Genomic DNA, 26,151 nt, shown 5'->3' with positions numbered 1-26,151 from the left:
GAAATAGCATTTTCTGGAACAAGCACTTGTCATCTTTGAAGGTATCAATACTGCTATCAAGAGGGTCTCAGTCTGGACTCTTTTGCAAGAACCCTCAACCCTATACACTCTTGTGGGGTAATTATATATATATATAATTATATATATAATATACATATAATATAATATATAATATACATATATATATATAATTAATTGAGATGAGACACCAGCTACGAACAGATTTAGCTAACACTGCAGTTCTCTACCTTCTGTCTGAACCTAATTACTATCCCCCACCAACAAATGTTTGCTCTTACCTCACCTTCAGTATCTCAGCTGTTGAAAAGTAAATCCCCAAACATTCCTTGATTAAGTTCTTGTTTCATGCTTGTAAGTTAATACCGAGATGCTGAGCCATAAGGCAGAGGCATTGTTAATGACAACTAAAATGAAAAACAAAGTGAGAATTAATTTGTTCCCATAGCTGTTAACGGGGGCTCCTCTGAGGCAATGCCAACGTAACGCCAGTTGCCACACTGAGCTAACAGGAATTGCATCAGGTCGTGAATGGCCAGCAAACACCACCATTTAGCATATAGTACAATTTCAGGCCATCTAACAGGTTGGGCCTCATGATGCCTTCATTTTTTATTTTTTGTTTCAGATATAGTTTTTTAGACACGTTTGCATAACAGCTTTGCTAATCTTAAATATTAAAACAACCCGCAAATCATACTATTTGATTTCCATGACTTTCGTTGTTGCATTTTTTAGCCCATTCTTTTTAATTTTGAGTTAGGAAAATTAATTTTGTAATATGTTTCTGAAGGTTAGAGAAGACTAAATGCTCATTTTGTAAAGGGGCTCTCTGACTTGTACTTCTTAGACCAGTCAAACTAAATAAAAATAAGAACCTATATAGAGTTAGCATATTTCTGTTGAATGAAAAGAACATTGAAAATATAGTAATCTCTCCTATTATAATTCTCTCATTTGTCAACAGCATGAACTTTTAAAAATTAAGAAAGTAGAAAAAATATGTCAAAATTTTTTTAAAAATTAGCCTATGAAACACATAATACAATGTCTTTAGTGTTTTTTGTTTAAGATGCACCCCTGAATACTTTGTTGACAACCTAGAAATATCAAGACCCTCTGTTTGAGGAGGAGAGGGTCAATTGTCTACTCCCTTGAGGAGGGGGACGCATGATGCGCAGGTTGAAGTGGTGATTTTGTAACACGGTAAACAATACTTCAGAGCACTTGGAAATAGGTGATCTGTTCCATGACTAAGGATAATAGAAATCTCCACAATTTCCTTAATATTGGCTGGCTAGTGCACATGGATCTATCTTTTTTCTCATCAAATCTTGAAAGGCTTGTAAGTATTTCATCACTGTGAGGAACATGCCCCATGTATTACCATAATTTTTCAGTAGGAAAACAGGATTTATTTTTAAAAATTGTACTTTCTTATGTTTTCTCGTGTTCTGTCACAGGAGATGAGTGTTCTATCGTGTCAGAAGAAGAGATGGCATTTTTCAGATAGTGTATGGACCTTGGCACATGAAGTTACATAATCTGGGGGAAGCCCATGTGCACAGTGCAGCACAGTTTTGGGGTGCTCCTTCTGGTCAGGGCCAGAACAGCTAGACTTTCTGGCCTGTTGCCCCTGGGCTGTTATATCTTTGGTCTTAAGCAGCCATGTCAAGTTGGTCTGATAGGGAAAGCCTACAGATGGTGAGCAGGATGAGTAACGTCCAGTATTTGCTACTTGGCTATGGTGCTCTAAACTCAGCAGTGAAGGTCTAGATAAGTACTTCAGGGGCCATTTTGAATCAAGGTCTTTGGGACCTTCTGGAGGAGTCCTTTTTCAGGTTTTCAAAAAGAAAGCTGTGTAGTCTGAATTGTGCCTGGGATGGGAACTCAGAATGGTAGCAAGGTGAATACTCTTAGTAGACAGAGCTGAGGGCAGAGGCTCTACATCATTACTTTACAGATACTGAATTCATCTCTTATTATGGATCATTTGTATTCTTTTAATGATGTCCATACTAGTTGCATGGTAACTGCTCTAATAATATGTATGTTCATAAATTGGATCTTAATGAGGAAACATTCTGTTGGAAATTTCAGCATTATATTAATCAATGAATGGAAGAACTTTTGGAATTGCTATCTATAATTTTAACTGTTTTAATTTTTTGAATGGTTGTAAGAGTTGATTCGAAAATTGCTTTTTTCTTGTGATATATTTTTCATTAATGGTGACTGTTAATGATTTGGAATGTGCTTGCATCATTTTAATTAGATAGAAATAAATAGAAAGTGCTCCCTAGTACTTTTGGGCACAGGTGGGAGTTCTGGCTACTGTACTCCACTGATACCATCTGGGCACCATGTGATTTCAGTCCCCCCTCCCGGCCCCCAGTGTGAACAGAGACTGAGTAGGGTATCTGGACTAATGTCTCAAACTGTCCATGATGCAGTGGTGCCCCATATTTCCCTGCTGGAGTGGCGTAAGAGGAGACCAGCAAAAATTAAAGATTCGTATAAGATCCAGAATTTCATGACTTGATGCTCAAAAAGTCCAGGTTCAATAAAAATTAACTAGTCCTACCAATGAGCAGGCAAATCTCAACTACAATGAAAAAAGACAATTAATAGATACCAATACCGAGAAGAAAGAAATGTTATTTGACAAAGGTTTTAAAGCAGCTACCACAAAAATGCTTCAGTGGCCAATGACAAACACAACTGAAGCAAATAAAAAGTCTCAGCAAATAAATGAAAGTTTCAGCATATAAATAGAAAGTTTCAGCATATAAATAGAACATAAAAGAAAAACAAAATGGAAGTTTAGAAGTGAAAAATAATATTAAATTAAAAACTCAGTGAATGGGCTCAAAAGCAGAATGAAGGGGATGGAGGAAACAATCAGCGAAGTTGAATAAAGACAACAAAAATTTTTCAGTCTGAACAATGGAGAGAAAATTGGGTGAAAAAATTAATAGATCTCTGGGATTATACCTGAAGATCTAACATTCTTGTCATCAGAGTCCTGGAAGACAGGGAAAATAGCTCAAGACTGAAAGGTATACTATGTCCTGGGCCATAAAATAAACCTCAGCAAAGTTAAAAGAATTAAAGCCATCAAAGTCGGTTCTCTGATCAAAATGAAATCAAACTGGAAGTCAAGAACAGAAAAATAATAGAAAAATTATCAAATATTCAACTTAAAAACAGACTTCTAAATAAATTATGGGTTAAAGAAACAGTCTGAAGGTAAACAAAAAAAAAATATATTGGATTGAATGAAAATGAAAATAGAACATACTGAAATTTGTGTGACACAGCTAGATCAGTACCAAGAAGGAAATTTATAGCATTAAATACGTGAGAAAAGAAAGCAAGTCTCAAAACAATAATTTCAACTCTGACCTTAAGAATGTAGAAAAAGAAGAGCAAAAATAAACATAAAGCAAGCAGACAGAAGGATATAAGGACAGAAATAAATAAAATGGAAAGGAGAAAAACAATAAAACAAAAACTTTTTTGCAAAGGTCAATAAAATTTACCAATTGATAAAAAGAGAAGGTACAAATTATCAATATTAATAGTAAACAGGGGATATCACTATAGATCCTGCAGACATAAAAAGGAAAGTAGTCGAACACTGTAAATTACTCAGATAAACTTGAGGGCTTAGATGAAATGGATCAATTTCTTGAAAAGCACTAACTACCACAAATGACTAAATATGAAATAGATAATTTAAATAGTTCTGCAACTATCTTCCCCCGCCCCCGCCCCGTGGTTGACATCTTTATTGCTTTGGAGGTGGGGGGTAGGTGCTCAGGAGCTTCTGGTGGGGCTGGCCACTTCCACTTTACCATCACAGGCTTCTGGCTGCGCAGGATGGCTCTGGCTATGTGAATGGCAGCCATGCGCAGATCTGGGCGGTACTTGTTCTTGCGGATCATGTGCCTGATGCTGCTGAGGGTAGGTAGCCAGTGCATTCTCGCTCATGCTGGTCCCTACATAGGAGGTGGTGGGTTTTCGCGGGTCCCATCACCATTTCATGACCCCCACTACAGGTCTGCCCTCGGCCACTGGCTCCACGCCCACAGTCTTGTGGTGAATCAGCTTGTTGTAGCGGGATGAGCTGTGAGCCTTCAGGTTACTGGGCTCAGTGCTGTTTGTCTGCTTGTTCCTCTTGATCAGGAACCTGGAGTGGTTCCGCACAACCATCCGTTGTAGGTGGGCGGACATGGCGGTGGTGGGCAGACTTGGCGACAGCTCTCTACCGTGGCCAGAGAGGGAAAGAGGCCCATAATCCTGCAACTATTAAGAAAACTGAATTCATAATTTAAAAACTCATGAAAAAGAAATCACCAGGCCCAAATCATTTTACTAGGAAATTCCACTGAACTTTTAAGAAAGAATTAAAACAAATTATGCACAGTCTCTTCCAGAAAAAGAGAAGACAAGGGAATACATCTTAATTCATTTTATGGAGCTAGTATTACACTGATACTAAAACTATATAAAGATAGTAAAGAAAACAAAAACTACAGTCCGATATCCCTCATGAAATTAGACACAAAAGTCTGTAACAATTTAGCAAATAGAATTAGGTAATCTATATGAGGAATTATATGCCATGGCCAAGTGGGGTTTATTACAGTGATGCAAGATTGGTTCAGTCCACAAAAGCTATTATATGATCCACCATATTAACAGGCTAAAGAAGAAAAACCATATGATATCAATTGATACAGAAAATGTGTTTGACCAAAATTCAACACTATTCATAATGAAAATTCTCAGAAATATTGGAGAAGAGGGAAACTTCCTCAACTTGATAAAGAGCATCTGTAAAAAATCTACAACCAATACTTAATGGTAAAGAATTTGAATGCTTTCCCCCTATGATTAGGAAGAAGGTGAAATATCTGCTCTTATATATTCAACATGGTTCTGGAATCCTAGCCAGTGCAATCAGATTAGCAAAGGAAATAAATATCATACAGATTAGAAAGGAAGCAATGCAGTGCTTCCTATTTGCAGATGACGTGATTGTCTACACAAAAATCCCAAGGATTCTACTAAAAATTCCTAGAAAATAAGTCAATTCAGCAAGCTTGAAGGATACAAGATAAACATCCAAAAAATAATTGTCTTTCTATATGCTGATGATAAACACATAGAAAAAAAAGATTAAAATTCAACCCCATTTAAAATTGTTTAAGAGAAATGATTAGGTGTGAACATAAAACAATATGTGTAGGACTTACATGCTGAAAAATAAAACCTGCTGATGAAATAAATCAAAGAAGATCTAAATAAATAGATATATTCTGTTCAAGGTTTGGAAGACTCAACATAGTGAAGATTTCATTTGTCCTTAAATTGACATCTAGGTTAAATGCATTTCTTTTTTTTTTTTTTTTAAGATTTTATTTATTTATTTGAGATTGAGAGAGAAAGAGAGCACAAGCAGAGAGGAGGGGCAGAAGGAGAAGCAGGCTCCCCTACTGAGCAGGGAACCCTATGTGGGACTCGATCCCAGGACCCTGAGATCATGACCTGAGCCAAAGGCAGACACATAACCAACTGAGCCACCCAGGCACCCTAAATGCATTTCTTATTAAAATACCAACAAAATTATTTTGTAGACATAGAGAAGCTTATTGTAAATGTCGTATGAAAAGGCAAAGAAACTTCAGTAGTTAATTTTAAAAAAGAAGAATAAAAATGGAGGAATTGGCCTACCCAATTTCAAAACTTATTATATAGCTAAAGTATTGAAGACTGTGTGGCATAAGTAGAGATATACATAGGTCAATGGGACACAATAAAGAGCTCATAAGTAGATCACATAAATATGTTCAACTGACTTTTTACAAAGATGCAAAAGCAATTCAATGGAGGAAGAACAGCTTTTTTAACTAAAGATGCTAGAGTAATTAGACATCTATCAACAAAAATATAACCTTTACCTAAACCTCACATCTTAGATAAAAATTATCTCAAAATGCATCATTGACTTAAATGTGAAACATAAAAGTATAAAACTTTTAGAAAAAATACAGGAGAAAATAGTTGGGATCTAAAAGCATGATTTACAGAAGGGAAAATGAATTAATTACATTTGATCAAAATAAAAACTTTTGCTCTGCAAAAGATACTTTTGAAAGGACAAAAAAGACAAGCTACAGACTTGGAAAAATTACTTGCAAACCACATGTCTTACAAAAGAATAGTATCTATAACATGTAAACAACTCTCAAAATTCAATAGTAAAAAAAATAAGCAATCCAATCAGAAAATAAGCAAAAGATCAAATATTTCACTGAAAAGGATATGAAGACAGCAAATAAATGTGTTCAATAATATTCAACATAATTAGCCATTAGAGAAAAGCAAATTAAAAATACAAGATATCACTATACTCCTACCAGAATGGCTAAAATAAAAAATAGTGATAAAACTGGGTGCCTGAGTGGCTCAGTTGGTTAAGTGTCTGCCTTTGGCTCAGGTCATGATCCCAGGGTCCTGGGATCGAGTCCCACATTGGGCTCCCTGCTCAGCAGGGAGTTTGCTTCTCCCTCTACCCCTACCCCCTGCTTGTGATCTCTCTCTCTCTCTCAAATAAATAAAATCTTTTTTTAAAAAATAGTGAAAACTAAATGCTTATGAAGATGAGGATAAATTGGATCACTCATACATTGTTGGTGGAAATGAATATGGTACATCCCTAAAAAGGGTTTGACAGTTTCTTAAGGAAATTTAAGATGCAAGCACCATACAACCCAATAATTGCACTTATGGGCATTTATCCCTGAGAAATAAAAACTTATGTTCACACAAAAACCTCCATACAAATGTTCACAGCATCGTCATTGATAGTAGCCACATAGTAGAAACAACCAAGTTGTCTTTCCATAGATGAATAGTTAAATAGTCTAATGTGCATGGAATACTACTCGGGAGTTAAAAATGAATGAACTATTGACACACACAACAACTTGGATGAATCTCAGAGAATTTTACTGAGTGAAAAAGGATGTTTCCAAAAGGCTACATACTGAATTATTCCCTTTATGTAACATTCTTGAAATGACAAAATTGTGTAACTAGAGAACATATTGGTGGTTTCCATAGGGTAAGAATGAGGGGATGGAAACTATAAAGAGAAACATTAGTAATCCTTGTAGGGATAGAAATGTATCCTGTATCTTGGCTATATCAGTGTCAATATCCTGGTTGTGATATTGTACTATAGTTTTGCAAGCTGATACCATTGGAGAAAACTGAGTAAAGGGAACATGAGACCTCTATGTAGTATTGCTTAGTTTTATGTGTATCTACAGTTTTCTTCAACTAAAAAAAAAAAAAGTTTAATTAAAGTTATAGGAGCAAGTTTGACTTTCTCATAAATACAAGATTTTACCCAAATGTTTAAAAAATTCAATATTTAATATATACCCCAATATTTTGGATTTATTCTTATCATGTATAAGTAACATAAAGAAAAAATATAATTAATTTTTTTTTAAAGATTTTATTTATTTATTTGAGAGAGAGAGACTGAGAGAGAGAGAGCATGAGAGGGGGGAGGGTCGGGAGGCTCAGAGGGAGAAGCAGACTCCCTGCCGAGCAGGGAGCCCGATGCGGGACTCGATCCAGGGACTCCAGGATCATGACCTGAGCCGAAGGCAGTCGCTTAACCAACTGAGCCACCCAGGCGCCCTTAAATGTTTTTACTAAACCCAAAATGGATGTCCATCAGGTTTATTCCAATTTACCCCAAAATGTGTTTCAAAGAAACCAAGATTTTTATCATAAGAGGAAAAAAATTCACAAGGAAAGAAAGAATTTTTAAAATCACTTTTTGCAACCTCCAATAAAATAATTATGTATGTAATACTTATACCAAAACTTGCATGAATATTTTGATGGGGAATTTTATAATGGATGTATCAGGCTGACAGCACTGGAATCCATTGATAAAACTTCACTGAATATCAGTTTATCACTAAACAAAAAAACAAAAAATGGTACAAACAGATACTGTACAAATGGAAACCACTGGATATTAAGTGGATCCGCCCTGGTACAATAGGGAACACACAGCACCAGCCATGAGGTGTTGTTACCTCACAAATACCACTGAAAATATTAATATGACTCTATTTAAAATTCTATCTCTATCCACCTGTTTGTAGGAAACCTGGCGATAAGGAAGGGGTTAAGTGACAATTTAAGGAAATAATTATACACCTCAAGACTAAGAGAAATTCAACATGAAAAACTACCCAGTTTTTTTGTGTTCTGATTTGAACACACAATCTAAGAAAGAGTGGAGGGAAAATTAAGTGTGGACTAGATAATGATGACATTAAGAAGTAATTGCTTAATTATATAGATGCTTGGTGGCATTGTGGTTGTTTAAAATGGTCCCTATCTTCTAGAAATTTATATTGAACTTATGGGTAAAATTATATGATGTCTGGAATTTGCTTTAAAAAAAACTCGGGTTATTGTTATTTATTTTTTATTTTTTTAATTTAAATTCAATTAGCCAACATATAGTACATCATTAGTTCCAGATGTAGTGTTCAATAATTTAACAGTTGCATATAACACCCAGTTCTCATCACATCACATACCCTCCTTAATTCCCATCACCCAATTACCCCATCCCCCCCACCCGCCTCCCCTCCAGCAGCCCTTGATTTGCTTCTTATAGTTAAGAGTCTCTCATGGTTTTTCTCCCTCTCTGATGACTTCCCATTTAGTTTTCCCTCAAAAAAATAAAATAAAGTAAAATTAAATTAAATTAAATAAAACACTTCAGATATGTAACACTACCAGTGACAACAATGAAAGTGGGAAAATGGGGACGTATTGAGACTATTGACCAATAGTTGGTAGTTGTTGAATTTGGAGGATGGACATACAAATAATCATTATATCATTCTTTATACTTTTGCATGTGTTTGAAAATCTTCCATTAAAAATAATACATTATTTAACACCCAGTGCCCATCACAACCAGTGCCCTCCATCACTAAATTCTACTCCCAAAATGAATATTACACTATATGTTAACTAACTAGAATTTAAATAAAAAATTGACACAACAACAAAACAATACATGCATAATGTACAATTTATGCCATGCCAAAGCAAATGGAGATCTCAGAAATGATTGTCAGCTTTTCATAGGATATTTTAAAACAGCTGAAGTGATCTATCTCTGGGTCTCCCTCAAATTGTGCCAGTCACACAAATTGAATGCCCTTCTACTTTTCCTGATAGCCCTTTATAATATCATTGGTCATCTAGAGGCTAAGACTCTAATATACCCTGACTTTTCTCACTGTAGCAGCCCTTAGACAGATCGATTGTATATCTATCCTCTCAGGGATCCTGATTTCAATTGATTTCTGAAGCTTTGTGGTAACATGGTTAAAGGTATTGCTGTGAAGGTGTTTATGGTCAAAAATGGTAAGCAAACACAAATGGGAAGAAATATTATTTGTTTGGCCCTCCCCTATGCCCCCCTTCCTTCCTTCCTTTCCACTTCCCTTTCTTCCTTCCTTTCTTTTTCTACCTTCTTGCCTAGGGATTCCCTTGCTATTAGTTGTGTAATATATAATAATAAGAAGAAAGAGATAGTTACCCAGGGCAAATATCTTTTGCACTTGATCAGGGAAGAAACAAAATAAAACAGAACATATTTTGTACAGTATGTTAGCCTGCTGAGTTGTCATAGGAGACCAGAAAACTATACTCTTCTTCAAACTTATGAAGTTAGAAAAAAAACATGCAAATTAAGTGCAAAACATAAATTATTCTGAAAACAAACAAGAACAGCAACATTAAAGGAACAGGGTCATCAAGGGAAATTCAAATCCAGGACACAGCTGCATAAAACCTTGGACAGTGAAGAGTAGCAATACTCATGGAAAGAAGGAAAGGATTACATTAAAAGAGAATGCTCAATGAAAAGGAAATGGACTGAATCTATTTTTATTTAGAGGAGGCCATTGTTAGGTATTTTAATTATTGTTTAAAATATCTTTAAGGAACAGCTTCCATTTACATTACAGAAAACAGAATGGAATTTTGCTTCATTTGTTGAGTGTCTTTATAGCTATAGGATATAGAAAATGAATATACTGCTACCTAATGTGGTCAAAGAAGAGATTACTCATTCATTAATTTAGTAATTCAACAGGAGGAAGGGGACCATAGAGGAGGGCCAAACAAATAATATTTCTTCCCATTTGTTTTCCTGCTATGTGATGAGCATTAGTGGTTCAAAATTAAGAAGGTATAGTCCTCAACTTTCACGTACTTAAAATCCTGCAGGGGTTCACTGTAAAGTGAATGTAGTCATGGAGGTATACGTAGAGTTCAAGAGGAACACAAAAATACCCCTAAGTCATACCAGGGACACAAAGGTTAAAGGAAGTTTTGAAGGACTATAAAAGTTATTGTAATGGGGGGGAAAAAGCCCTAGTGATGGGTGTGTTGCCAGTGGGTTGGGAGAAGTTAAGCTCTCAAGCATTCTAAAATCATGTCTGCAAGGGCGCCTGGGTGGCTCAGTTGGTTAAGCGACTGCCTTCGGCTCAGGTCATGATCCTGGAGTCCCTGGATCGAGTCCCGCATCGGGCTCCCTGCTCGGCGGGGAGTCTACTTCTCCCTCTGACCCTCCCCCCTCTCATGTGCTCTCTCTCTCTCATTCTCTCTGTCTCAAATAAATTTAAAAAAAAAAATCTTATAAAAAAAATAAATAAAATCATGTCTGCAAAAGCTGGAAACAGTCTAAAATTGCAAGTGATTAGTTTCTATTAGGCCAGGAGGTATATTTTGGTGGCCAGAAGGAGGTGCTAGAGGTGAAAGGGGCACAAAGCACAAAGGTCTGTGTGATACACTGTATAAAGCAAGCTTTATATTCTAAAGCAGAGAAGGAATTGAAGGGTGTTAAAATGGGAGGTATGATATAATCTGACATGCATTGCAGGAAGATAGCGCCATGCTCAAGCTGAGTGGTGGTATTCTTTAGAGTACTGAAGAGGTGGTAAGAAAATCCATGTGGATTCGATTTCAATAATATTCTCTTGTATCTAGTATCTGTCATTAATAAGAAGCTATTATTTGCAAAATAGTGCCTGTCATTCTTATATCCATTTTGTGCTCTCTCCTGCTCTGTCCTATAATCAGAGTGGCTAATCCCTGTAAACTATACTTCCCAAGCTCCCTTGTCCACTGATCTTTTAGTAAGGTTTGGCCGATTGTAGTTACTCACGGGAGATCAACAGGAAGGGGGGAGAAGTCAGGTTACTTCTCCAAATACCAGTCAATTTTATTATAGTTTTTACATTTTTTAAAAAAAATTTAATAGGGCTTCAAGGATAGTTGAGTAGTGTGGTAAGACACCTCCAAAAATAGCTATATATACAAGATGAAATTTGTAAATTTTAAAATAAAGGTACAAAATATTCTTAGGGCTCAAGCAGGGAGTGAGAACTACTAGCTGATTACAGAAAAAGAGAAAAGAAAAAGAAATAGGCTTCATATGCTGAAATGTTTGAATTCACTCAAGCCATAATTTATTCTGGGGCAAGAGTTGAAAGAATCACAGAGTTATGTTCCCGTTACATCACTGACCTTCATAATATTCCTGGTCTCCTTGTATTTCTCTCTGTATATCTGCTTTGAGCCCTATTTCTGTGCTTCCTGTTTTGGCCCTTATCTGATAGAAAAGGAGCTTATCATGCAGCTGTGTGGGCAGGGAGAGGCAGGTGGGTGATCAGGTGGTAAGAGAGACAAGTAAATACCTGATCTTTACCAGGGGAACCAAGAACTGATGATGTGGATTGGGAGCAGCAGAATAATTTGGGATTGAAAGCTATTCTCTAGTTTCTGGATCCAGAGAAAAAAATACTTGGAAAGATTATTCCCAACATCTATGAACTGGAAAACACACAAATTTCCTATATGGATATGGAAGAGAAAGGGATTTTTGGAGGTGGGATAAGGGGAGTACAATAGGGAGAAGTTCCTTGTTACATTTTAATATAAAAAAATCATTTTTTTGTTGATTTTTTATTTTGTTTTCGGATTATGTTTCTGTCAGAAAGATAGTGTCACAGTCATGTGTAACAGAGAAAAGGACCTGGACAGAGTACCCATGTCTGCTAGATGGACAAAGAGAAAATCAACCAGTCAGCTGAAACCAAAACACCAGCATCAGGGAAAACAAAACCTATGGCAACACAACCTCTCTTCTTTTTAATGTTCAGAGACGCGGTGTGTGGCGTACTCAGTGAATATTAGCGTCCAGTAGATATTGGCTTAATAAATGAATGGTGAAATAAATGACAAGACACATTTTTACTGGCACTTGGATAAAACATAATTTTAAAGACTTGATATGGGAAATAAAGTATTCTTTTACTTATCCTCAAATCCAAGTGGTTTCCAACATATACACTTAGACCAAAATTATTAGTATTATTTTTAATGAAAAAGTTTTCTCTTCTTGGGTTGAAACAGTGGGTCAAATTTTATAGACACCCGAAAGCTGTCCAAAAACAATTTGCCCTTGAAATGTGGAAACCTGAACTGTGAACTGCCAAACACGATGCAGTCATCTATTGACATCTTCATTCCCTTCCCCAAGGTATGAGATTAAGCTTTCTTTTATTTTATTTTATTTTATTTTTTTATTTTTTTATTTTTTTTTAAGATTTTATTTATTTATTTTGACAGAGAGAGACACAGCGAGAGAGGGAACACAAGCAGGGGGAGTGGGAGAGGGAGAAGCAGGCTTCCCGCGGAGCAGGGAGCCCGATGCGGGGCTCGATCCCAGGACCCGGGATCATGACCTGAGCCGAAGGCAGACGCTTAACGACTGAGCCACCCAGGCGCCCCAGCTTTCTTTTATTTTAATGATGAAAATATTGGGTCTGTAGTATAGAAGAGTAAACTTGAATTTTCTTAATAAAAAAAATACAAAGTATCATTGGCAAAACTGCAATATCCGTCCAAAAAAATGAAGCACAATAGACAGAATATTCCATGGGCAGATGTTAACTTAAAGTGTGCATTGTTTGGGAAAGGAGTTAATTAACAACTTATTAATTGGATAGAAAATCTGAAACTGTTGTACTTCTAGCAAATACATAATTTTCTTCAAGTATTATTAAAGCATTTTTGTTGTACCTATTAAAGATTCTTGTCTCTAAGTTAATTTCATTATGCTAATAAGCTATCATCGTTACAGAACCTAAGCTTTGATCCATGTTAATTGTCGTGATCTTCAAAGACAAAGTCACCACTTACTTTAAATGAATTTTACATCTTTTTAAAGAATCACACGGAAATTAGGGGAAGTAATTAATTTTTTATTATGTGTCTCAATATTTTTAAGGGAGAAAGTCAATGGTATTGGCTAGAATTCATTTTAACATTTAACTAGGGAAAACAGCATGAGGCAAAAAAACTGTTCAGATGCAAAAGATTAAAGAAAATTTGAAACTGGGACCTAATTTGTCTTGATAAACTTTGGTGTTTAATATGCTTCTTTTGTTCTCAGTGTGAAACTGCAGGGTTTTGATTTGTAAAAACTTTTTGAAGAATTAATTCTTTCTAATTTTTATTCATTTCTTTGTCTTTCTTTTACAGTAAGACAGACAAGTTGACCTTCAAACTATAACACTTTTAAATATCTATGAACTTACAAGGTTAAATCTATTAGTGATCTGATATTAGCTATTGTACACTAACAGAGTATGTTTCTTCTGAAGCAGATTAGACCTAGCTGTTCCTATATAATAACTAGTTATTTGAACCTTAAGGGGTATAAGCAAATAATGTTATTAAATTATTTGCATTTCTCTTTGTAATGAGAAAAGGTCAAGTATGGAAATATTAACTCTTTCATTTTGTGAAAATTTTTTACATGAAGATGGAAATGTACTGGTTTTATCTTTGTTATAATCAGAGTAAGGTGCAGGTTAGAGACATTTTTCAAGCCCCATCAAACTAGATAAAAAACTGGGTCAAAATCCAGACAGGCAAAAGCAAAAGCATAATATGGTCTATTTTTTTCTTAAACTTTCAGAGAGAAGGAATGAATTACCAAAATTGTAAGAATTAATTTTGTAATCATTTATGCCATATCAAGTCACCTGACATTCTTTTTGGAAAAATATGGGGTATGAAAGGGATACATTAAACATACATTAAAAGAACAACAACATAAACACAAGAATTCACCAAATGATGTAAATAGGTGCTTCACAGAGAATAGAAATGTATTAAATGGGATTTTTTAGAGAAAATCTAGTGGCTGTAATATAACTGTTAGCAAAGAGGAACATCACAGTACAACAAACAAGCTAATGATGAGGTTTTACTTTGCTGTGAAGGATTTCTGATCCCATTGGAGAGGTGATGAACTCATCATAATAATTTCTTGAGAGATAAACCAATAGTTCTCAGTTCTTTCTGTGCGAAAATTAGGTGGTGATGACAAAAATGTGAATTCTAGCATGGTGCCCAAGGCTTTATGTTTTTAACAAGTATTCATAGGTGATTCTAATGCAGATGGTTCATAGACCACAAACCTTAAACACTGATAAGATTAAGAACAAACTCAAATTTTATCTGATGATAAACTTTCTCTGACTTTAAAATACATTTTTAAAAAATACACTTCAATTCATAAAATTCTTTATTAGTCAAGGTTCCACAATATATCTAGAAAATAGCCATATAAATTAAAATGTTGGCTTAATAACTTTAGTATTAGTGGCATCTTATGTACTATGTTAGAATGACTGAAAACAACACAACTACTTAATTACATTAACTAAGGTATGTCAAAACTTTAATACACCTTAAATTAGTACTGTCTTCTTCAAAAATGGTGGACCTATACACCTTTTATGGTAAGCCATTTTGTACTGTCTCCTTTGCTTGTTATAGACGCTTCATGGATGATCGCTAAATGGAGAAATTGGATTTTAATCTTTTATGTTGTAATCCAGTGAATGGCCCGATTTAAGATTATCCACTTTAGTTGCCAAGCATGGCTGTTTTCATAAAAATCCTAACTATAGACACAGAATAAGCATTTTCTCCTTGAAATTATTCTAAAAACTGTGCTGGAATTTCTGAAGTTATTTGCATGAATTTTGCAATACTTGAAGTTCTATAATAATACATGAACATGTGTTCCATGTGCCATCTTACAAATAGACCAAACCACACATGTGCGTGTGTACAAAGGTCTAATTTTTCCTAGACCTGTTGTGCTGTTAGGGGAGTTCTGCATTATATTTTGAGATCGGGTTCCTGGTGAGTGTAATTTAGGGTAAAAAGACTTACAAATTATTTACATTAAAAACTAACTTCTAAATCTCCACTAAATAGCCCCTGTATCCTTTAAAATCTCCCTCAAACATGTTAAATCACACTTCAAATGCATTCTAGAAATAATAATAGTGTATGAAATCCTTCTTACATTAAAGATGTTGACTTTGCTACATGGAAGGATTTGGAGACATGATAAAGATGGCAAAGAGCTCAAAGCTCATCCCTCATAGGATTGTGTTAGTCTGGGATCGGGGAGAGAAGAGGCATATGATTCGCATCTAGTTTTGTCAATTTCTTTCTAACATGTCAGAGGGGCCTGATTAAGATGGAAGGGATAAGTAAAATTCATAGAGAGGTTTCCCACTATTGTGACTATAAGGGATGAATAAGGTGTGCAGTGCTTTTTTTTTGATAGATCTTAGCATAGAAATTGATAGCTTCACATACCTCTCTTTATCCCAGCCAAAGCCACCTGGACATTAACAGAAGAGGCCACTGCTACACATGATGGTTTAGAGCAAAATGTGCCTTATACAAATGGCAGATCAAAGGAGAAATATATGAAGGATCAAACCCTCTATGTATAGTTTTAGTAAATTAAATACTTTAGATTAGGCTTCCATATGATAAAATTATGAATAAACAAATTTAAGGTTAGGAGATGAGAGACCTAGGAAACTAGAACTGTTAAATAACATAATCAGAGATGGAGTTTATTGCATAAAAATCTTTGTTGGAAGATTTTTTTTTTGTAACACTATCAGAGCAACCCTGCAATGGCTTCAAAGAAATTTGTGATCAAAGGTGTAGCAAATCTATGATTAAGGACCATAACCTAGACTTTGCCAAATGCTATATACATCGAAGGGCAATACTTCTGAATAATATCTGATTTGTTTCTAAACATCCCATGGCTTTCCACCCAAAGGAATAAAATATATGTTAAAGGAAATAGTCATTTTCCCAGCTTTTGCTTGAAATAGATCATTAACATTTTTTATTTATTGTACTTTATAACACAGGTTACAAACTGGCATCAGCCATATTTTGTTTGGCTTACACAATATTTTAAAATATTTCAAAGTTAGTTTCTAGCATTTAAATATCATGTGTTTTTATACAAATAGTTGGACATCCAGCTTTAATCAAAAAAATCTGTTATCTGAAAATGTTGAGTGTATTTCCTTATTTCCTTTGATGTAGCAAAAACAGTATGGGGCCAAGTGGAAATTTCCTCCTTTAAAGTCATGTTCTGTGCTCTCCTGTTCACCTTAGCACCTGTGTAGCAGACTTTCCTTATTTAAATAATTTGTCTAAGACCTAAAGACACTTGAGTTTGCCTCAACTGATCAAAACATGGTCTACTAGAAATAAACAGGAATCCAGTATCCACTCCTAGGGAGCGCTCCATGCGAAAATTACTGAGCTAGGTTGAAATTCAAGAAGGTATTAAGAACGATATTGTGAGGGATGAAAGGACAGCGGAAAAAGAAGAAGAGACTAAACTATTGTCTGGAGGGACCCAGCCAGATAGGGTCTTGTTGCAATTACCTTTTGCAGCACTCGAGAAACCCTTGGGTGAGTCTGTACTTAGCAAATCTTAGATTAAGAGAAATGAAATGTTAAGGTTTGGTGCAAATTATTTTCATTTCTGCATATAGTAAGTAACATTCTAACTCAAAAATGTAAAAATACCTCTGACTGAAGATTGTTAGAAGATGTTTGGGTTAACTGTGTTAGATGCTTTCCTCTTCTAAAGACCTTTGCTTTTAACTAAATGCTTGCTTATCTTTCTAATTTAACATAGTCCCACATTCTTCTTTGTAGTAATTTTGGGCTATCTGATAACATATAATGGAAAACATGTTTATGTCTTCCACCAGTTCTTGTTGCATATTTCAAATGCTTAGAACAACAATTTTCAGAAGCTTTCATTAAGGTTAATTTAAAAACTACATTAAATACAAACAGATTTTCTCACAAACAAAATGCAATGTGTACTTAACAGACTTCTGTATGTTATATTTGATAAACTACCTCATATAAATGCAAATTTTGACTTTCTGCCAGAACCAGGTGGTATGGAAAATATTTCTATTAAACAAATAATGCTGGAAGAGCAAACTTCAAGCACTGGTATGTTGCATAGGAAAAGAGGATGTTTTCATTCAGGTTTGATGTATATTTTCAGGTTGACCTTTTAGTATACAAAATGAAATAAGCATACTGAAGAATAATATGTGGTGAGCTGTTGTCTTTGGTGTGAAAGAAGATTCAGGAAAATATACTTGGGGAGGGATTTTACATATTCAGAGAAATAGGCTAAAATATTTTCTTCTGTTTTGCATGGTTATTTGCTAGCATCATCTCATCTCCTTTGGTAGTTATCTGAACAGCTTTCATCTCAATCACTAACTAAAATTGAGCAAGGAGAGCTAAATAAAGCAGGATGATTCCAAACATTGCCTCACATGGAAAAGCTTTTTTTTTTTGAACTCTCGGCCAGACAAAATACAATCAGAACATAAAAGCAAACAGAATACCTCCCCAAACCGATAACCCTAGACTAACCATGAGAAAAATATTAGAAAAAAACAAAATCAAGAGACATTCTACTAATTATCTGATCAGTACTCCTTAAGATTTGTCAAGGTCATCAGAAACAAGGAAAATCTGTGATACAGACCAAAGGAGACTATGGAGACATGACAACTAAATGTAATGTATTGTTCTGCATGGTATCTTGAAATAGAATAATGATATGGAAAAATTAGTGAAATCCAAATAAAGCATGCAATTTAGTTAATAGTAATGTAGCAATGTTTGCTCAATAATTCTGATAAATGTACTATAGTAATGGAAGATGTTAACAGTAAGTGTGCAGGGCACATGGGAATTCTCTGTACAATGTTTATAACTTTCCTGTAAATCTAAAACTATCCCCTCAAAAAAGTTTTTATATTAAAAAAAAAGCAAATAGAAGATAAATGGAGGAAATATTTTTTGTTGTTAAGGTACATATCGATCCTTATGAGGATGCTTCTTAATCAGTTTTTTTGTTTATGTTTCGCCGAACTATAGGACACACAATGCTACGTTGGTTTCAGGTGCACAACATAGTGATTTGGCAGCCCTATATGTTATGTGATGCTCACCGGAAGTGTAGCTACCATCTGTCACCATGCAATGCTATTGTAATACGATTGACTATATTCCCTAAGCTGTACCTTTTATCACTGTGACTTGTTCATCTCCTAACTGGAAGCCTATATCCCACTCCCTTTTGCATCTTTCTGCCCATCCTTTCACCCACTGCCCTCTGACAAACCCCAGTTCTCTGTATTTATAAGTCTGTTTCTGCTTTTCTTAGTTTGTTTCACTTGTTTTGGTTTATAGATTCCACATAAAAGGGGCGCCTGGGTGGCTCAGTCGTTGGGCGTCTGCCTTCGGCTCGGGTCATGATCCCGGGGTCCTGGGATCGAGCCCCGCATCGGGCTCCCTGCTCGGCGGGAGGCCTGCTTCTCCTTCTCCCACTCCCCCTGCTTGTGTTCCCTCTCTCGCTGTGTCTCTCCCTGTCAAATAAATAAAATCTTAAAAAAAAAAAAAAAAAAGATTCCACATAAAAGTGAAATCATACAGTATTTGTCTTTCTCTGACTTATTTCACTTGGCATAATATGGTTTAGGGCCATCCATGTTGTTTCAAATGGCAAGCTCTCATTCTTTTTTATGGCTTGGTAATATTCCATATATATATATATTTATATATTTAAATATATTTATATATAATACTACATCTTCAGTATCCATTCATCTACTGATGGACAGTTAGGTTGCTATTATCTTGGCTACTGTAAATAATGTTTCAATGAACATAGGGGTGCATGTATCTTTTCCAACAAATGTTTTCTTTTGGGGGGTGGATAAATACCTAGTAGTGAAACTACTGGATTGTGTGGTATTTTTATTTTTAATTTCTAGAAGAAACTCCATACTGTTGTCCATAGTGGTTGTACCAATTTACGTTCCCACCATCAGTGCATGAGGGGTCCTTTTTCTCCACATCCTCACCAACACTTGTTATTTCTTGTCTTTTTGATACTAGCCATTCTGACAGGGGTGAGGTGATATCTCATTGTGGTTTTGATTTGTATTTCCCTGATGATTAGTGATGTTGAGCATCTTTTCATTTGTCTGTTGGCCATCTGTATGTCTTCTTTGGTAAAATGCCTATTTAGGTCCTCTGCCCATTATTTAATCAGATTATTTTTACTATTGATGATCATTCTTAATCAGAGATGGTGATGAGTGTAAACACTATAATACACTTTCTTGCTTAATTTCACACATGGGGTCCTCCAAAGGATTAGGTGTGCTATCTTAAAGAAAGTTGTTGCCTACATCAAGTGCAATGGGAAAATCCATGACTTTGACTCTGTGGGTATCAGGTTGTGAACATTAGGCCTAACAAACTTACTCCTTACTATGGTGGGATCTGAAGACACTATAGAAATGTTTGACTCAAGACAAGGCTTTAATATTTAATAATGTTGCGAATCATTTAAAAACACTATTGATTATATGCAATATGGAAATCATATGCAATTTAAAATATTCAAAATTGGAACAATACAATAATTTTTAGGTTTGATATTATAGGTTACATATCTAAAAGTAAAATAGGAAATTCAGGGCACCTGGGTGGCTTAGTTGGTTAAGCAACTGCCTTTGGCTCAGGTCATGATCTCAGAGTCCTGGGATTGAGCCCCGCATTGGGCTCCCTGCTCAGCAGCAAGTCTGCTTCTCCCTCTCCCTCTGTGATCTCTCTCACTCTCACTCTCTCTCAAATAAATAAATAAAAATCTTAAAAAAATAAAATAAAAGTAAAATATGAAATCTAAATACATGTGATGAAGATGAAGGAGGAGGAAGAGAGATTTGGGGGGATCTCTGGTCTAAGCACTGAGCTTAGAACATTACATACTCTGTAAATTTGTATTACTCTTATTTTATGGATGAACAACAAGATTCAGAGAGAATAAGTAACTTTCCTAAACACACCTTGTAAGTAACGTAGTAGTAACTTTACTCTCCTCAGTTACTCTTGACAACCTCTATCACCATCCTCATCAAACTTTCTTACTTATTTAAGTCTCCTGGGTCTTTATCTTCTTGGCATTCATCCCTGTCTCTCCCATTAGATTGAGGACTCATTTTTATGGTGTCAGAGATCATACATGATATAGCTGAGATTCTAACCCAAGTTCACATAACTCCAAAGTCTGTATACTTCAATTAAACCAGTGAATTAACATGCCTCCAGTAGAGTGTATTTGCCTTTGAAGTACTAATAAACAGATTTTATACCTGAAAATGTTAAAGGACTTCCTGACCAAAGTACCCATTACCAAAATGTTTTATTTATTTTCTTACAGGAGAGTAAGGATTAAATTTCTCTTTGGTGAAATATCTATTAACTTTCAAATGTAAATGTTGATGTATATTAACTACATAATATAAAACTGTGTAGGAATTTTAAAAAAGTGAATCGAGGACAGAGGAGAAAGAGAGGATGAGATACTTTGAAAGGTCTTAATAAACAGTTACTTGGAAGAGGACAGTAGATTTTGCTTTTGGTGGTGTTTTTTGTTTGTTTGTGTAATATAAGAACTTAGGTTTCATCCCTCTAAAAATAGTGAATGTTTTCGTAAGAAATATGAACATAGACTGGGCTAGTTGAGACCTCTGAAAATCACTTCACACCTCTGACCTAATATGTTATTTCTGCTAATATGAGATTAACATTACTGATGTACAAAATAATTTCATAATTGTCTCTAACAACATCTAACTGAGCATACAACTCCTAAGAGGCAAGCAGTTTCAATAAAATAATCTTCATTAATATCATACTTAAATTTATTTCATGTAAAATCAAAATGGAGCCAAGGTTCATGAACTTTCAGAAAAAGATCTCTTATTCTCTCATTGAAATGGGAATAGTTTCCTAAGAAATTTTTATTTTTAGAGAGCTAGTAAGCTAGGTGTACATATAGATAATGAGTACAACCAATATTCTCTTCTAAGAGGAAGTTAAATTTCAACATCAGAGATGTTTTTATTAATTCTCTATATCAAACATTATTCTGAATCCTTGAGAGAATTCACAAGTCAGAGAGGGTTTGATTATATGATTCTGATGGTAGGTTAATAAAATCATGTGTGCTTGAGCATATTTAATGAGGAAGCTGACAAATGGCATCCATTTTATAACAAAATCAATATTTGCCTTGTTAAGTTGGGCAAATTCATTTCTCTAAAATTTTATTTAATATCAAAAGAACAAAATTCAAAAAATATGCAAAACCAGAGACTTCCAAAATTGAATATGAAGTGAAACATTATCAAAAACTGTATTAAGCTGGTCTAGATTAGTTATTATTTAAAGCAGATAGTCACAAATATTCAGCTTTTAAGGTAAGGTTCTCATATATTTAAATATGAGTGACTTCAAATTTAATACTATTATTATTTCTTTACTTTTTTCCAGGGAAAATTTTAGATTTTGAGCCAAGTATGGAATTATATGGTTGGAGGTTACATAATGCAGACCTAGAGTGTTTTATATTATGTCTACGAAACAGAGCATTAGATTTCACAAAGAAAGTCATAGAGATGCCACATTGTTGAAATTTCTGATCTGGTTGCAATGCTTAGGTTTGAAAGAAAAGCCCAAGGGCTAATTTACAAAACAATTACATTTGCTTTTCTGCACCCCTGATGCCCCAAAACACCAGAATTTGCACTTTTGAACAGGCAAAATAAATTCTCTTTTCTCCTTACTAAACTTTAAACTTTCAAATGTTTCTTATCTAACTTTAAATACTTTCCTTAGGGGCTTTGCTGGCCGGAAAAAAATGCAGGGCAGCTGAGAAAGGTGTTCCCAGCTCAGCCATCCTGTTTATCTATCTGCTCAGCTCCAGTTCATTCTAAAGCATAGGCACATAAAGAATCCTACCAGGGGCATCTATAAAATATGTAGCATCACTTCAAAACAGTAGCTTATGTCATGATTTTTAACACATTATATTTACTTCCAAAAGAAAGGATTCAAAGTATCACCAATCAGACCCTATTTTTCTTACTATTGAATGCCATATTCTATCCCTTTAAAGCTCACTTTTAACCGTTGTCAGAAAATATATAGGCACTTATTACATACAATATACCTATTAAATACGTATCTAAATTTTCTCATCTCCTAAAGTTTCTCTTGATAGGTCTTTTTTTTTTTAATTTTTTTTTAAAGATTTTATTTATTTGACAGAGAGAGACACAGAGAGAGAAGGAACACAAGCAGGGGGAATAGGAGAGGGAGAAGCAGGCTTCCCTCTGAGCAGGGAGCCCGATGCGGGGCTCGATCCCAGGACCCTGGGATCATGACCTGAGCTGAAGGCAGCCGCTTAACGACTGATCCACCCAGGTGCCCCTCTTGATAGGTCTTCTTAAGGTCAGAAATCTATTAATTATAAGTTATTAATTTGCCATATGAAAAACAGATAGCTTTCCTTGCTAATCAAAAATAAATGAAAAATAAATGTAGGATTGATACAAAGATGGCCTCTGTCTGCATAAATGGACACCTTTGAAGTCTCTCTGATTCTCCCCAAAGACACTCATACCTTCTAAGTACCACAGTAACTTTCCTCTCATCATTGCTCTTGAGAACAGCTATCACCATTCTTGTCAATCTTTCTATCCTATCAAGTCTCCCTGGTCTTCATCCTCTTAGCATTGTGTCTTGTTTCTCCCTTTAGATTGAGGTCTCCTCTCTATGGTCTCATATTCAGGCTTTTAGCTGTATGTGTCCAAAAACAGTTCTTTAGATTGTATCCAGTGCTGCAGTATACTTCTGCCTGGATGAAGGATGCTTCCATCATTGAAATAACTTTTTATCAAGGATGACACATAAGTATTTCAATGATGGAATCACCAATATCTAGGGTGATCACACATCCAGGATTGCCAAGACAGTTCTGTTTAATGCTTGTTATCTTCAGGTGATCATTAACACATCTGCTTATACTCTCAAAAGTCCTTATTTGATCACCATGTCAATAACCAATTTGTTAAGACAAGTTGAATGGGAATAAACTCATAAGACTTGAGGGATAAATTTACTATTTCAGGCAGGAACACTATTTGAATTATGTGCAGTGAATATCCCTGTACTCCTAATAAGAATAAATGCATAAAAGCCAAGCTTTAAAGGGTCCTCTATTCAAGTTGCACAAAAACGCCCCAAAGGCAAATAAATGGAGCTGTTTCAGTCCAATAGCTTCAGTGATCATGTGCTAGTAATTAGAATTTATAAGTTTAAATATGCCAATTTGGTTTCAGTAACAAGATTGTGATAAACAACTAATAATAAGATATCTAAGTTATATTTATAGTGGTAGTATTATTCTGAGATACCTCCAATAGCAGCCTAGATTGAAAAAGGAAAACAGCACATACTGATGGACAGTGATATGTCAGGCATTAAGATAGGTATTATAATTATGCAACATGACTATAAATACAGATATGTTAACACAGAGTGATCAAAGGGCCTCATGGAGGATCATGTTAACGAGAAGTTAATCTCTTGGGATAAATGAAAAGCCAGAGAGAAGACAAATGAGATAGATACTCATAGGATACAATAACGTCCCATTCTACATGGACAATGAGGAGGTTCAACAATGCCTGGATGATTGCTATTGTGGAAAGCTCATATCATCCTTGCAGGTGGGAAGAAAAATGTTTGCAAGCAGGAATGAGCTGGGGAAGAGAACAGAGACAACTGAGAAGCAACTTCTGACCACTCCTAAGAAGTGACACATCCTGGGAAATGCAAAGGCTGAACCCAGCCAAAAATATACCCCAGATTAGCCCATGCACAGTTGAGAACAGAATAAAAGACACTGGGGTTGAGAGAGGCTTTGCATATTGAGGACACTCAGAAATTCTCAGGGTAAAGTACAGTGTATGCATTTAATGCTGGTGAGCATTTTCTGTGTTATGTTTTCTTTTCTGTAACCTTTGTGACAAGAGCTTTTGTCCTATAGGCAGAGGAAGTGAGAAACATGTTATTTAGTAGTGTCCTATAAAATGTATTATTTGAGGTAGTTCAGAAACAATTGCATGAATGGATGCACTTCACCATGATATTTATTCTACCCTCAAAACAAACTTAGGGAAGTAGATATTATCCCACATGACAGATGTGGAGACTGAGGATAGGCAGATCAAGTAACTTATCCAAGGTCCCACAGGCAATTAATGGCAGAGCAACTCTAACTCCAAAGTACACTTCTTTTAGACCATAGATGAATGCTTTTCAAAAGTAAATATTTGTAGCTATCACCTGATTTTTGTTTTTGCTTTTGTATTTTTTTGAATGAAAACTTTGAAGCAGGCAATCTGGGATGGGCCTAACATGTTATGATGATAATGCTGTCAGTTCACAGACCACACTTTAAGTAGCAAGGGTGAAGTAGAGAGGTGAAGTCACAGGGTGCCTTTATTCTTTAATTTTCAGGATTATTATTTTTTTGTAAGATTTTATTTATTTATTTGACAGAGAGAGACACAGCGAGAGAGGGAACACAAGCAGGGGGAGTGGGAGAGGGAGAAGCAGGCCTCCTGCAGAGCAGGGAGCCCGATGCGGGGCTCGATCCCAGGACCCTGGGATCATGACCTGAGCCGAAGGCAGATGCTTAACGACTGAGCCACCCAGGTGCCCCAATTTTCAGGATTATTAGTGCACCTTTTATTATAAGTTATTTAAAGACTTGCTCGCAGCCATTTTTTGGAGTCACATTGCTTTTTATTTAAGGAATTCTAAACTACCATGTATGAAATTGACTCCCATCACCATTTGTACTTTCTAATCAAGTATAATATTTTGTTGGAATGGATAATTGCAGATGCAACCATTTGTGAGTTAATGATATATTTTCAAAATTAAACAGGATCATAATGCTAGGTTGATGCAATGTAATATTTCTCTGTAGTCTATAGTTTGCTTCCATAGTTGCTATCAAACTGCCCACTAACAATAGTTTTGTTGCTCTGCAGGTAGCATTCAAAACTATCTCCTGCCTGTGGAAATTTAAATTTTAGTTGAACTGTTTAATGTTTTTTTTTATAAAGCAAAACTAAAAATGCAAAATAAATACGAAGCAATAAAACAAAAATGAACACACCCAAGTTAAAGTTCTATAATTCAACCAGCTATCACCAGTATAATTTTAATGAGACTGTTTTCATGAATCTCATAGATACTAAATTTTGAAAGGATTTCCTCCCCTATATATTTCACAGTTCTTTTTTTTTTTTAATTTTATTATGTTATGTTAGTCACCATACAATACATCATTAGCTTTTGATGTAGTGATCCACGATCCATTGTTTTCGTATAACACCCAGTGCTCCATGCAGTACGTGCCCTCCTTAATACCCATCACCGGGCTAACCAATCCCCCCTCCCCCCTCCCCTCTAAAACCCTGTTTGTTTCTCAGGTCCATAGTCTCTCACGGTTCATCTCTCCCTCCAATTCCCCCCGCCCATTTTTCCCTTCCTTCTCCTAATGTCCTCCATGTTATTCCTTATGTTCCACAAATAAGTGAAACCATATGATAATTGACTTTCTCTGCTTGACTTATTTCACTTAGCATAATCTCCTCCAGTCCCATCCATGTTGATGTAAAAGTTGGGTATTCATCT

At 35.4% G+C, this 26,151-nt stretch overlaps 1 protein-coding gene and 1 pseudogene across 15 annotated transcripts in view; one reads left to right on the top strand and one right to left on the bottom strand.

Moving 5' to 3' along the window:
- Nucleotides 1–26,151, top strand: part of LOC145720557 (uncharacterized) — a 256,382-nt gene that overhangs the window by 123,740 nt on the left and 106,491 nt on the right. The window contains exon 4 of one of the 15 annotated variants that reach the window (XM_081814502.1): nt 12,556–12,682. The exons of the other annotated variants lie outside the window; for them this stretch is intronic. Within the exon in view, the coding sequence (XP_081670628.1) occupies nt 12,556–12,682 (127 nt within the window). The remainder of the gene's footprint in view (nt 1–12,555; nt 12,683–26,151) is intronic. 15 annotated transcript variants of the gene reach the window in all.
- Nucleotides 3,720–4,254, bottom strand: LOC102725853 (large ribosomal subunit protein eL28 pseudogene; annotated as a pseudogene).

This window comes from Leptonychotes weddellii, chromosome 3, assembly GCF_054177405.1.
Source record: "Leptonychotes weddellii isolate Sample4059 chromosome 3, ASM5417740v2, whole genome shotgun sequence".
NCBI classification, from domain to species: domain Eukaryota; kingdom Metazoa; phylum Chordata; class Mammalia; order Carnivora; family Phocidae; genus Leptonychotes; species Leptonychotes weddellii.
Note: the sequence above shows the minus strand (reverse complement) of the source record. Positions and strands in the feature narration are given on the sequence as shown.